This window comes from Pan troglodytes, chromosome 21, assembly GCF_028858775.2.
Source record: "Pan troglodytes isolate AG18354 chromosome 21, NHGRI_mPanTro3-v2.0_pri, whole genome shotgun sequence".
Lineage (NCBI taxonomy): Eukaryota > Metazoa > Chordata > Mammalia > Primates > Hominidae > Pan > Pan troglodytes.
Genome location: NC_072419.2, coordinates 57,084,536 through 57,098,277, shown reverse-complemented (window position 1 = coordinate 57,098,277; position 13,742 = coordinate 57,084,536). Strand labels below are relative to the sequence as shown.

Genomic DNA, 13,742 nt, shown 5'->3' with positions numbered 1-13,742 from the left:
CCTTAAAGAACTAAAAGTAGATCTACCATTTGATCCAGCAATCCCACTCCTGGGTATCTTGAAGTCATTATATGAAGAAGATACTTGCACATGCATGTTTACTGCAGCACAATTAGCAATTGCAAAAATATGGAACCAGCCCAAATGCCTATCAATCAACAAGTGGATAAAGAATATGTGGCACGGCCGGGCGCGGTGGCTCACGCCTGTAATCCCAGCACTTTGGGAGGCCAAGGCGGGCGGATCACGAGGTCAGGAGATCGAGACCATCCTGGCTAACATGGTGAAACCCCATCTCTATTAAAAAATACAAAAAAAAAAATTAGCCGGGCATGGTGGCGGGCGCCTGTAATCCCAGCTACTCGGGAGGCTGAGGCAGGAGAATCGCGTGAACCCAGGAGGCGGAGCCTGCAGTGAGCCGAGATCACGCCACTGCACTCCAGCCTGGGTAAGAGAAAGAGACTCCCGTCTGAAGAAAAAAAAAAAAAAAAAAAGAATATGTGGCATATATACATATAGATACCATGGAATACAACTCAGCCATAAAAAGAAATGAAATAATGGCATTTGCAGCAGCCTGGATGGAAATGGAGACCATTACTCTAAGCGAAGTAACTCAGAAATGGAAAACCAAACATCGTATGTTCTCACTCGTAAGTGAGAGCTAAGCTATGAGGACGCAAAGGCATAAAAATGATACAATGGACTTTGGGGACTTAGGGGAAAGGGTGGGAGGTAGGTGAGGGGTAAAAGACTGCACATTGGGTGCCATGTACTCTATTTAGGTGATGAGTGCTGCGGCAAAATCTCAGAAATCACCACTCACTAAAGAACTTATTCATGTAACCAAACACCACCTGTTCCCCAAAAACCTATTAAAATTAAAAAAATACAATAACATAAAGTCCAGGTGCAGTGGCCCATGCCTGTAATCCCAGCACTTTGGAAGGCTGAGGCAGGCAGATCACTTGAGGTCAGGAGTTCGAGACCAGCCTGGGCAACATGGTGAAACCCCATCTCTACAAAAAAGTACAAAAATTAGCTGGGCATGGTGGCACATGCCTGTAGTCCCAGCTACTTGGGAGGCTGGGGTGGGAGGATCGCTTGAGCCAGGAAGCGGAGGGTGCAGTGAGCAAAGATTCTGCCACTGCACTCCAGCCTAGGTGACAGAGTGAGGTCCTGTCTCAAAAAAAAAGAAAATAATGTAACTTAAAGAGTGTAATTGGGCTGGGTGTGGTGGCTCACGCCTGTAATCCCAGCACTTTTGGAGGCCGAGGCAGGCAGATCACCTGAGGCCAGGAGTTCAAGACCAGTCTGGCCAACATAGTGAAACTCCATCTCTACTAAAAATATAAAAATTAGCCGTGTGTGGTGGTGCACACCTGTAATCCCAGCTATTTGGGAGGCTGAGACACAAGAATTATTTGAACCCAGGAGGTGGAGGTTACAGCGACCCAAGATCTTGCCGCTGCACTCCAGCCTGGGCAACAGAGCGAGACTCGGTCTCAAAAAAAAAAAAAAAAAGTATAAATGGACTGTTTGTAACTCAAAGGACAAATGCTTGAGGGGATGGACAGCCCATTCTCCATGATGCACTCATTTCACCTTGCATGCCTGTATCAAAACATCTCATGTACCCCCTGAATATATATACCTACTATATACCCCCAAAAATTAAAAAAATAATAAAAAAATTTAAGAAAAAAAGAAGTCCAGGCAACTCTTCTATAGAGGCCAGTGAGCGAGGCTCTAGAGGTTGAGAGGCCACATGGAGGAGAACTGAGATGTCCCAGCCAATAGCCAGCACCAACTGCTAGACACATGGGCAAGGCCATGCCGGACTGCCAGGGTGGCCAATCCTCCAGCTGAATGCAGTTCATGCATGAACCCTATGAAATGGCAGATGCTTGAAGTTGCTAAGGTTTGGGATAGTTTGCTATCCAGTGATTGGTAATCAATACAGTGCTCATGAATATTCACTGCAGAAAAGAAAGGAAGATGAAAGGCAGAAAGAGAGAGAAGGGAAGGGGGGGACGCGTACTGCCTGGAAGAGCTGTGGCCTGAGAACAGCAGCCTGGGCGGCGCCTTAGTCCCAGCCTTGCATTTTATGCTGTGTGGTCTCAACTGCACCTCTGACCATCTCTGTGCTTCTGACTCCCCATTTGAAAATTGTGAGAAAAACAATCCACAGACTCTGTCTCATGACAGAAGCTAAGGAAGTCTAGTAAGTCGCTTTTCTGGGTCACTCCCAGTGAGATGCCACCTCCATTTAAAAGGACCCTACTAGGGTCTCCAAACTCAAATGACACCGAAGCCATGCAGGTAATAAATACAAGAGAAGTGGGTTGTGCTGAATACTATTTTCTGCAAACTGTTTATGTTCAGTTTCCCACTTTTTTTTTTTTTTTTTTTTTGAGATGGAGTCTCGCTCTGTCGCCCAGGCTGGAGTGCAATGGCGCAATCTCAACTCACTGCAATCACTGCCTCCCGGGTTCAAGCGATTTTCCTACCTCAGAGCCTCCTAAGTAGCTGGGACTACAAGAGCACACCACCACGCCTGGCTAAGTTTTGTATTTTTAGAAGAGACGAGGTTTTGCCATGTTGTCCAGGCTGGTCTTGAACTACTGACCTCAGGTGATCCACCCACCTCGGCCTCCCAAAGTGCTGGGATTACAGGCATGAACCACCGCTTTGGCCAGTTTCCCACTTTTGACAGAGAGATTTTACTTCTAAGAAAAACAGCAGTGCAGGTGGGGTCATAAAGAGCAGCTGATGTTCAGCCTCCAGGTCAGGGAGACAACAGGGAGGGGTGGAGACTGTAGCAAACAGGAGACCCCAGGCCCTATTTAAATGGGCTGGCTGCTACTGGGCCCCAGCTTGTGCCAGGTAGGGATGTGCCAACCCTGCTTTGTTCAAGACAAATGGCAATCCAGATGTTTATGCAAATTCTCTCGATTTGAAAATGTTCAAAACTAGCCTGATAAGTTAAAAAACACTATGACGGCCAAATAAAACTGTCTGTGGGCTGAATGTGGCCTTCAAGTCTCTGGACAATCTGTGTTTTTAAAACACAAACACACATGAAATACCAGAACAGGCAAATCTACAAAGATGGGAAGGAGATTCATGGTGGGGGTTGGGGAATGACAGGTAACGGGTGCAGTGTTTCCTTTTGGGGGTCATAAAAATGTTCTAAAATTGGTTGTGGTTGATGGTTGTACAACTCTGTGAATATGCGAAAAGCCATTAAATTATACATTTTAAACAGGTGAATTATATGTATGCAAATCACATCTCAATAATGCTGCTTAAACACATACACACACACACACACACACACACACACAAATACTGAAGAATCTTAGCATAGCAAGGTCCATTCAGCCCAGGCAGAAAATCATCCTCATCTCTATGCACAAGATGAAAGTGATGAAATGAAGGTTGAAAGATCCCGGAAGCCAGGGAGCAAATGAGGTGATTCTCTGAGTAGCGTTAGGTTTGAACTGCAAACCAGGAAGGACTTGGCAGGTTAAAAAACGACCCACCACCCAGAGAAGAAACTCGGGAACTCTTTCCTCTCAGGTCCCCAAAGCAACACAGAGTTCCCATCCTGGTCCCAAAAGGACGCTTGATCTTGAAGTTTGAGTGTCCAGAAGGGGCTGACTACTCTGTTCTAAAATCATGCAGACCCTGACTTCCAGGAAGGTTAATTTGGCAACAGTAACGAACATTTAAAATGCATGTGCCGTCTATGGCCATACTGCCCTAAACGCACTCAATCTTGTCTAAAATGCATGTGTCCTCAGACACAGTAATACACCTCCTAGGTATTTATCCTACATATTTGCATAAATGCAAAATGATGTATGTGCAGAGATATTTATTGCAGGACACTTTGTGACAGCAAAAAATTCCATATAACTTAAATATCTGTCAACAGAGGAATGGTTACCTAAAGTGTCATTCAGACAAACAATGAAATTCTGTCTAACTGCTGAAAATAATCAGGTAGCTCCTGTGCATTCATATAAAAAGGTCTCCAAAACATGAGTGAAAAAAGCATGAGGCCGGGTGCAGTGGCTCATACCTATAATCCCAGCACTTTGGGAGGCCCAGGCGGGCAGATCACTGGAGGTCAGGAGTTCGAGATCAGCCTGGCCAACATGGTGAAACCCCGCCTCTACTGAAAATACAAAAATTAGCCAGGTGTGGTGGCAGGCGCCTGTAATCCCAGCTATTTGGGAGGCTGAAGCAGGAGAATCGCTTGAACCCGGGAGGCAGAGGTTGCAGTGAGCTGAGATCGCGCCATTATACTCCAGCCTGGACAACAAGAGCGAAACTCCATCTCAAAAAAAAGAAATCCAGATCCCCAGGCCCATACGCCCTGCTTCATGGGATCCTCCCTATAATTCATTTTCCACCAGCCCCCAGAGTGATTTTCCAACAGACCAATCAGACCAGGTCACTTCCAGGCTTAAAATCCTCCTGGAGAGCTTTTATAATTCCAATGACCAGGCTGCACCCACATGAATTAAATCAGAATACTCAGGGATGGGGACAGGCAATCAGTATTTTTTTCTCTTTTTTTTTTTTTTTTTTTGGGAGTCTAGTCTCACTGTCTCATTCTGTCCCCGAGGCTGAAGTACAGTGGTGCGATCACAGCTCACAAGCTGGGACTACAGGTGTGTGCCACCACACCCGGCTAATTTATTATTTTATTTTGTAGAGACATGGTCTTGCTATATTGCCCAGGCTGGTCTTGATCTCCTGAGCTTAAGCAATCCTCTCGCTTCAGCCTCCCAAAGTGCTGGGATTGAAGGCATGAGATACTGCATCTGACCCCAGCTAGTATGTTTTAAAGATCCTCAAATTATGCCAAAGTTTGTAAAGTTTGAGAACTATAATCTATATTAGTCCTCCCAACCATGCCTATACCCCACCCCACCCGAGAAACTGATTTAATTGAATCTCCTGTTTATAGATGCATGAAAATACATATTTTTTGCCTTCTGTTTTTATTTACAGAAGACGGCAGCACACACACATGCCCCTTGCACCTCTCACTCAGCACTCTGTGCTGAACGCTGCTGTGCACGGGCAAAAGCAGCGCTGACTCCCACTGCAGCCGCTACTGCTCCACTCATCAGAAGCATCGCTATGGCACTGGTCCGCACTGATGGGCACTGGGCTATTTCCAATCTTTGGGAACGTGTTTTGTTTTTGAGACAGAATCTTGCTCTGTGGCCCAGGCTGGAGTGCAGTGGCGCGATCTTGGCTCACTGCAACCTCCACATTCCGGGTTCGAGCGATTCTCATGCCCCAGCCTCCCGAGTAGCTGGGACTGTAGGTGCCCACCACCATGCCCAGCTAATTTTTGTATTTTTTTAGTAGAGATGGGGTTTCACCATGTTAGCCAGGCTGGTCCGGAACTCCTAACCTCAAGTGATCCACCTGCCCCGGCTTCCCAAAGTGCTGGGATTACAGGCGTGGGCCAACATGCCTGGCCTAACGTGTTTGTTTTAAGGCCTCTGTGTGACGCTGAAGCTCGGCCAGATGGGAGACCTTCATCCAAGGCTCTAGGCAGACCCTCACCCAAAGCAAGGCCACGTCCTGTGAGGAGAGGCTGCCAGAGCCCTGAGGAAGGCTCCCTCCGCTCCTGGGCAGGTTTTGTGGGTAGAAAGTCAGGCACATCTGAGAAAAGCTGCCTCTCCCAGCACCTGCCTTGGCCCTGGCTTCTCATGCCCCGGAAGGTTCTGATGCAGGGAGGCGGCCAGCTCAGTCCTTGAACACCTGGATGGCGCAGCATCCATCTCTGGTCTCCCTGCTGCCACTGTGGTCCCCCCAGTACTTTCTAACACCGCAGCCACATGGCCATGAATCTTTTCATGTATTATTTTTGAGACAGGGTCTTGCTCTGTCACCCAGGCTAGAGTGTAGTGGCACTCATAGTTCACTGCAACCTCAAACTTCTGCACTCAAGCGATCCTCTTACCTCAGCCTCCTAAACTGCTGGGACTACAGGCATGAGCTACCACACCTAGTACAAGTCGATAAATCAGAACCTGTCCTTCATGCATGACCCTAGAACAGAATTCAGACTCCCCCCCTGGGGACCCAGGCCCTGGTGTGGCCCTGTCTACCTCCCCCCACACCCCTGTGGTCACTGAGGTCCCTCCACTCAGGCACCTCCCAGTCCCTCATCTTTCCCCTGTGGCTGGGCATCTGCTGTCAGATCTTTGCCCTCCGGTCCTTCCCATCCTCCTTCCCCTCAGTCCCTATCACCCCTCAGGTGTCTCCTGTGTGGCATTTATCAGCATTTAGTCACTCTGTTTGTCACTAGTCTGCTTAGCTTCCTCCCCACCTGCAACACCAGGTACCATGCCTGTCTTGCTGGTCTCGCCCAGTGCCTACAGCAGAATGGCACAATGCAGGTTTGCCATACAATTTAAGGAAGAGGCCAGGTGCGGTGGCTCATGCCCGTAATTCCAACACTTTGGGAGGCTGAGGTGGGCAGATTGCTTGAGCCCAGGAATTCGAGACCAGCCTGGGCAACATAGCAAGACCCCATCTGAAAACAAAATTTAAGGAATAAATATTGGAACTACATCTTTGACACAGTAGACCATACCCTGGAGTCCCCCCAACAGACTTTTTTGTTTGTTTTTTGTTTTTGAGACAGAGTCTCACTCTTGTCACCCAGGCTGGAGTGCAGTGGCACAATCTCGGCCTCACTGCAACTTCCACCTCTCGGGTTCAAGCAATTCTCCTGCCTCAGCCACACAAGTACCTGGGATTACAGGCACCTGCCACTACGCACAACTAATTTTGTATTTTTAGTAGAGACAGGGTTTCACCATGTTGGCCATCCTGGTCTCGAACTCCTGACCTCAAGTGATCCACCTGCCTCGGCCTCCCAAAGTGCTAGAATTACAGGAGTGAGCCACGGCGCCCGGCCCCCCATCACAGACTTCTAATCCAGCATCCCAAACTTGAATGCCCAAAGGGGACCAGCAGGTCACACAAGGATGCGACATGTTAGGAAGTTTCCCACAGGTGTGCCGTGTTTGCAAGTTGGATGTAACATTCTTAGCTTCTGCAAAGAAAACTCCTCTCCCACATTTTTCTTGAAACTCAAGGCCATCTTTGGCTAATTTACATTTTTCTACTTTTGTCCAGGTACAGAGTTTGGAGAAATATTTCTCTTTTCTCTCATCCTGACTATAGAAAAATCAAAAGTTCGCCAGGCGCGGTGGCTCATGCCTGTAATCCTAACACTTTGGGAGGCTGAGGCAGGTGGATCACCTGAGGTCAGAGGTTCGAGAGCAGCCTGGCCAACATGGCGAAACTCTGTCTCTACTAAAACTACAAAAATTAGCCGGGCGTGGTAGTGCATACCTGTAATCCTAGCTACTTGGGAGGCTGAGGCAGGAGAATCGCTTGAACCCGGGAGGCGGAGGTTGCAGTGAGCTGAGTTTGCGCCACTGCACTCCAGCCTGGGTAACAAGAACAAGACTCTGTCTCAAAAAAAAAAAAAAAAAAAAAAAAAAGGGATGTTCAAACCAGAAAGAGGGGTGGCAGGGAACTGGTTGAACAGAAAACCCGAGGCCCTGGAAACAGTAACTCACCTGCCAACCCAGCTCAAGGCACCGCCCCTCAGCAGCTCCTCCATCTGGGGAAAGCAGTGTGAAGTCCAGGCAGAGCTTGTGCCCCCTCACTTGCCCCATCTCCTGCTGCTCCCCCTCCCACCAGCTGCTCTTCTCTCCATCCCCAAAAACCCCCTGCTTCATCCCATCCTAGGGCTTTTGCAAGAACTGTTCTCTCTGCCTGGGATATTTTTCTCCTCAGCCAGCCAACTCCTACTCAGGCTCAGGCCTCATCCTAAGACAATGCTGCCTCAGGGAAGACCTCCATGACTGCACCCAGACAATAATTTTCTATTCACCCCGAGTCTCTGTGCACACACAGGTGCCCTATCTCACATCTGCCCATGTCTGTGCTTTGTAACATTCATTACAGTTTAGAGGTTTTGTTACGGTTTCATTTTGTTTTCTTTTTTGAGATAGGTCTCACTCTGTCGCCCAGGCTGGAGTGCAGTAATGCGATCTCAGCTCACTGCAACCTCCACCTCCCAGAGCCCAGGTAATCTTCCCATCTCGGCCTCTCTAGTAGCTGGGACCAGGGGCACATACCACCACGCCCAGCTAATTTTTGTAGAGATGGGATTTTGCCATGTTGCCCAGGCTGGTCTCGAACTCCCGGGTACAAAGGATCCACCCACCTCAGCCTCCCAAAGTGCTAGGATTACAGGCGTGAGCCACTGTGTCTGGCCTTGTTATGTGTTTATTGTCTGGCAGTGCCACAGGGGAAGGGCCTCGTGTGTCTCACTGCCTGTGGCGTCCCCAGCTCCAGGAAAGACTTGGCACATACCGAGGCTGAAGGTGCTGAATGAAGCAGGCCCCACTTCACAGGGAGGCCCAGGCCCCCTAAGGCTGGGGTTGGCTGGACTGAGATTTCTACTGCTCCATGGAAGCGGCAAAAGTGCCCCCGGGAGACAGGCTGGTTGGGAGGAGGCTGCTGTCCAGGCCTGTTCGCAAACCAGGTTTTCCTTTTCCTGCTCATGTGCCCACCTGGAAACTGTTCCAGCTTGGGGATCTGGTAATGAATTAAGCTTTAAAAGTGGAGGCTGCACGTGACTCTGCTCTGGCGCAGTTTCTGTTTCTTTTGGTAAATAAACTTCAACAAGCGCTTTCAGTGGGTTATGGCTGCATGGAGCTACAGGGAGTTGGGGCTCTTTGTTACACATCCCTTACAAATGAGCATAAGCAAACCCGTGACTGAGTTAAAGACAGCCCTGAGTGAGAAAATGAAATGAATACACGCAGTTTCTCTTAAAGACTATTCCTAATAGAGACAAAACGAAGCTGGGGCTTAGCCACTGGGCACAATGACATGTCGCTGCTGAGAGTAAGGGAGAGAAGGAACAAGAAATGCACTCAGGATGCTAAAGGCAGTGAAAAGTCGCAGACAACCTAAATGTCTGTGCCTGAGTCCCTGGGACACTAGACCAAAGTATGCTTGGGGAGCGTGGAGCCTCCCCCAGGACCCTGCCTGGCAAAACGCACCAGCCCTGAACCATTTATGAATGATTCATAAATTACGGTCCATCCACACGAAGTCATTTATGCCGTGAGAGCCTCTGTTTGCTGAGCTATAAAATCAACATAACACCATCCCAGTCACCAGGTCACTGCCGTGACACAATGACATAAGCCATGAACACAGTTTGGCAAACTGGTGCCACACAGTATGTGCTCAGGAATGGGAGCAATTACTATTTCATCATGGGACACTAGGAAGCCAGAGGGTGACGGAGACCTAGGCTCTCCAACATGGCAGCCACGCGTCTCATGGGACTACTGAACACTTCAAATGTGCCCAGTCCAAGCTGAGATGGACTGAAAGTTCAGTATCAAAAGCCTAATTTTGAAAACTCAGGATAAAGAACAGAATGTAAAATTTCATTAACTTTGTACTAGTGATCATATGTTGAAATATTTTGGATATACTTTTTATTTTTATTTTTTTATTAACTAGAGACGGGGGCCTCACTATGTTGCCCAGGCTGGTCTTGAACTCCTTGGGCTCAAGCGATCCTCCAGTCTTGGCCTCCCAAAGTACTGGGACCACAGGCGTGAGCCATTGCTCCTGGCCCAGATATACTGTTATTTTAAATATATTGAAATTAATTTCACCTGTTTCTTTTCTTTTTTAATTCTTTTGGGGGTTTTTTTGTTTGTTTGTTTGTTTGTTTTGAGACAGAGTCTCACTCTATTGCCCAGGCTGGAGTGCAGTGGCGTGATCTCGGCTCACTGCAACCTCCACCTCCCAGGTTCAAGCGTTTCTTGTGCCTCAGCCTCCCAAGCAGCTGGGATTACAGGCTCATGCCACCACATCTGGCTAATTTTTGTATATTTAGTAGAGACAGGGTTCCACCATGTTGGCCAGGCTGGTCTCAAACTCCTGGCCTCAAGTGATCCGCCTGCCCTGGCCTCCCAAAATGCTGGAATTACAGGTATGAGCCATGGTGCCTGGCCACCTGTTTCTTTTTCATGTGGCTCCTAGAACACTAAAAATTGCGTAGGTGGCCAGGCACAGTGGCTCACACCTGTAATCCCAGCACTTTGGGAGGCCAAGGCGGGCAGATCACCTGAGGCTAGGAGTTCGAGACCAGCCTGACCAACATGGAGGAACCCTGTCTCTACTAAAAATACAAAATTCGCTGGGCGTGGTGGCGCATGCCTGTAATCCCAGCTACTCGGGAGGCTGAGGCAGGAGAATCGTTTGAACCCAGGAGGTGGAGGTTGCGGTGAGCCGAGATCACACCATTGCACTCCAGCCTGGGCAACAAGAGTGAAACTCTGTCTCAAAAACAAAAAAAATTGCATAGGTAGCTCACATTTGTAGCTCCAATTATATTTCTGTTGGACAGTGTTTATGGATACATGCTCATGTTATTTTCAATTTTTAAATTTTTGTTCGTGTTATTTTTAATTTTTTATATTTTAACATTTTTTTGTAGAGACAGGGGTTTCCCTGCGTTGCCCAGACTGGTCTTGAACTCCTGGTCTCAAGTGATCCTCCCACCTCAGCTTCCTAAGTCGCTGGAATTACAGGCATAAGCCACTGTACCCTGCCTCCATGCTATTTTTTAAATTGAGATATAATTCACAAACCACAAAATTCACCCTTTCAAAGTGTACGATTCAGCAGTTTTCAGTATATTCACAAATTTGTGCAACCAACACAACTATCTAACATCCAGAACATGTTCATTACACCAAAACGAAGCCCCATACCTTCCCATTAGTAGTCCCCACACATTTTCCCACGCTATTTTGAGTAAAGAAAAGCAAGTTGCAGGACAGTATTACAGCAGCAAGTGAGGTTTCATTTAAAACTAATATAGATGGGCCAGGCATGGTGGTGCATGCCCATAATCCCAGCACTTTGGGAGGCTGAGGCCAGAGGATCTCTTGAGCCCAGGAATTCAAGACCCGCCTGGGCAACATAGTGAGATATCGTCTCCACAAAATAACTTTGTTTTAAAAGTTAACCTGACACAGTGGTGCGCACCTGTGGTCCTGGCTATGCGGGAGGCTGAGGTGGGAGGATCACTTGAGCCCAGGAGGTTGAGGCTACATTGAGCTATGATTGTGTCACTGCACTCCAGCCTGGGTGACAAAGTGAAACCCTGTCAAAAAAAAAAAAATTAAAAACTTCTGTTCAAAAATTATTTTAAAAATATATGGAGATGGCTGGGCGCTGTGGCTCACGCCTGTAATCCCAACACTTTGGGAGGCTGAGGAGGGTGGATCACGAGGTCAAGAGATAGAGATCATCCTGGCGAACATGGTGAAACCCTGTCTCTACTGAAAAATACAAAAATTAGCTGAGCATGGTGGCACACGCCTGTAGTCCCAGCTACTCGGGAGGCTGAGGCAGGAGAATTGCTTGAACCTGGGAGGCGGAGGTTGCAGTGAGCTGAGATCATGCCAATGCACTCCAGCCTGGTGACAGAGCAAGACTCCATCTCAAAAAAAAAAAAAAAAAAAAAAATATATATATATATATATATATGGAGAAAAATAAAAAGAAAAAAGAGAAAACTCATATATATGTATATATATATATGGAAAGATATTTTATGGTTTTTTTTTTTTTTTTGAGAGGGAGTTTTGCTCTTGTTGCCCAGGCTGGAATGCAATGGCTGATCTCAGCTCACTGCAGCCTCCGCCTCCCAGGTTCAAGCGATCCTCCTGCCTCAGCCTCCCAAGTAGCTGGGATTACACGCCCGGCTAATTTTTGTATTTTTAGTAGAGACGGGGTTTCGCCATGTTGGTCAGGCTGGTCTCGAGCTCCTGACCTCAGGTGATCCACCCGTCTCGGCCTCCCAATAGTGCTGGGATTACAAGCGTGAGCCACCACGCCTGGCGAGATAGATTTTTTTTTTAATGTCTCACTCTGTCGCCCAGGCTGGAGTGCAGTGGCATGATCAAGCCTCACTGCAGCCTCACTCTTCCCCGTCCCCTATCCCCATCCCAAGCAATCCTCCTGCCTCAGCCTCCCAGAATGCTGGGACCACTGGCACGAGCCAATACTCTGCCTAGGCAGATACAGATATCTACATTTGTAAATGCATTTTAAATGTCCGGAATGATTTATACCAAAGAGTTAATGCTGGTTTTCTAAGAAAACTAGAATTGGGGTGGGAGAGAAAAGAGAAAGGGGTGCATAGCCTTTATTTTAAATACTCCTGTACTGCTTTTGTGGTTTAAAAAGAGAATGGGTTGAATTTCTGACCGTAAATAACTCCTAGTGAACTCAGACAAATAACTTTTTCACAACAGCGTCGACAGATGCCTCCAGCCGGAAGGTAGAGGGTCTCGTTTTAGATCTGCTTTTCACTTGGTGCTTTTAAAATAGAAAGCGCAGACAGAGGCGTGGTGTTTTCGCTCCGAGCTGCAGCAGCGCAGCGCGGCTTCGGGGCTCCCCGCACAGCCGCAGCCTGAGGCGCCGCTCGGCCCGGGCACCGCTCGGAGGTAGCCGGGGCAGCAGAGGTCCCGGGGTCCGCCTCTCCCAGGGCCGGCCTGGCAAAGGGCGGCGCCTGAGGACCCGGCGGATGCTGGGGGACCCGGGTGGGGAGGGAAAGCGAACCTGGGCCTCCGGGGCCCGGTGTCGCCCGGAGGAGCGAGCAGGGACGACCCGCTGCACATCTCTGGGTGGCGCCCCGCAGCCACCCTTCAGGAAGGGGGGAATCCCCGGGCCCCCCACTCCGGGAGCGAGAGGATGCTCCGGGGAAGCCGAGGGTCCGGAGCCCGGACCCCTAACCGCGAGAACCCTCTCCTCCAACTCCACAGCCCCGTCCCCTACCTCGGCCCCAGGCTCGGGGGTCAGGAAGAGCGCGAGCTCGCGCGCCCCGCTGCGCACGGGCTCCGGCTGATCAGCGTCCACGAGCAGCATCAGGAGGGCGACGGGGTCCGGCTGGCGGAGGCTGCCTGGGAGCCCGTGGTTGCGCCCGGGCCTCGGAGCCCCGCCCCCGGTCCGCTGCATGCCCCGCGGCCCGCCTGGCGGAGGCGGGGCAGGTGCGCTCCCGGCGGTCGCGGCTCGCAGCTCCAGGAGCGCCGGGCCGAGCGGGCAGCGCCACCCAGTGGCGAGCGGCGCGCGCTGCGCCCGCCTCCGCAGCACCTGGGCATCAGTGCTTTGCAAACTCGCTTGCAGATGGCAGTCACCTGGAGCTCTTTTAGAATTTCCCAAGCCTGGACCACACCGTCTCTGGGTTAAGACCTGGGCATCAGGATCTTTTGATGTTTGCTAGGTGGTTCCAACCAGATTGTTGACCCAAAGCTAAATTTGAGAACTATTGGGGCAAGCCACCCCTCCCCATCGGAATCCCGGTAGAGTACAGGCTCCCGGCCCCGGACCCGGCCGTAAAATAGAATCCCCGGGGAGCTTTTAAAAGCCCGGAAGCCAGGCCTCGCATCAGGCCGATTAAGTCGGAATCCTTCGGAGTGGGGCTTGGGCATCGGTAGTTTCTAAAACTCCCCGGGTGATTCTAACGGGCGTCCGGGTTAGAGAGGCGCTAGCTTAGAGGAAGCCCAAAGCCGCCCGCCCCCCGCCCGTTCCCATCCTACTAAAGCATCTAGTTTGCATCGGGCGGAGGGTCCTGGAATTTAGGGAAGGCC

General features: G+C 49.6%; 1 protein-coding gene across 3 annotated transcripts in view; it reads right to left on the bottom strand.

Annotated features, from left to right (window-relative positions):
* Nucleotides 1-13,211, bottom strand: part of BCAS4 (breast carcinoma amplified sequence 4) — an 82,648-nt gene extending 69,437 nt beyond the window's left edge. For 2 of the 3 annotated variants that reach the window (XM_063803110.1, XM_001168029.7), the window contains exon 1: nucleotides 12,931-13,210. In XM_063803110.1, the coding sequence (XP_063659180.1) occupies nucleotides 12,931-13,110 (180 nt within the window). In that variant the 5' untranslated portion in view covers nucleotides 13,111-13,210. Of the gene's footprint in view, nucleotides 1-12,930 lie in introns of all 3 variants that reach the window. The other variant, XM_514721.7, reaches the window with a different exon arrangement.
* Between the last annotated feature and the right edge of the window lie 531 nt (nucleotides 13,212-13,742).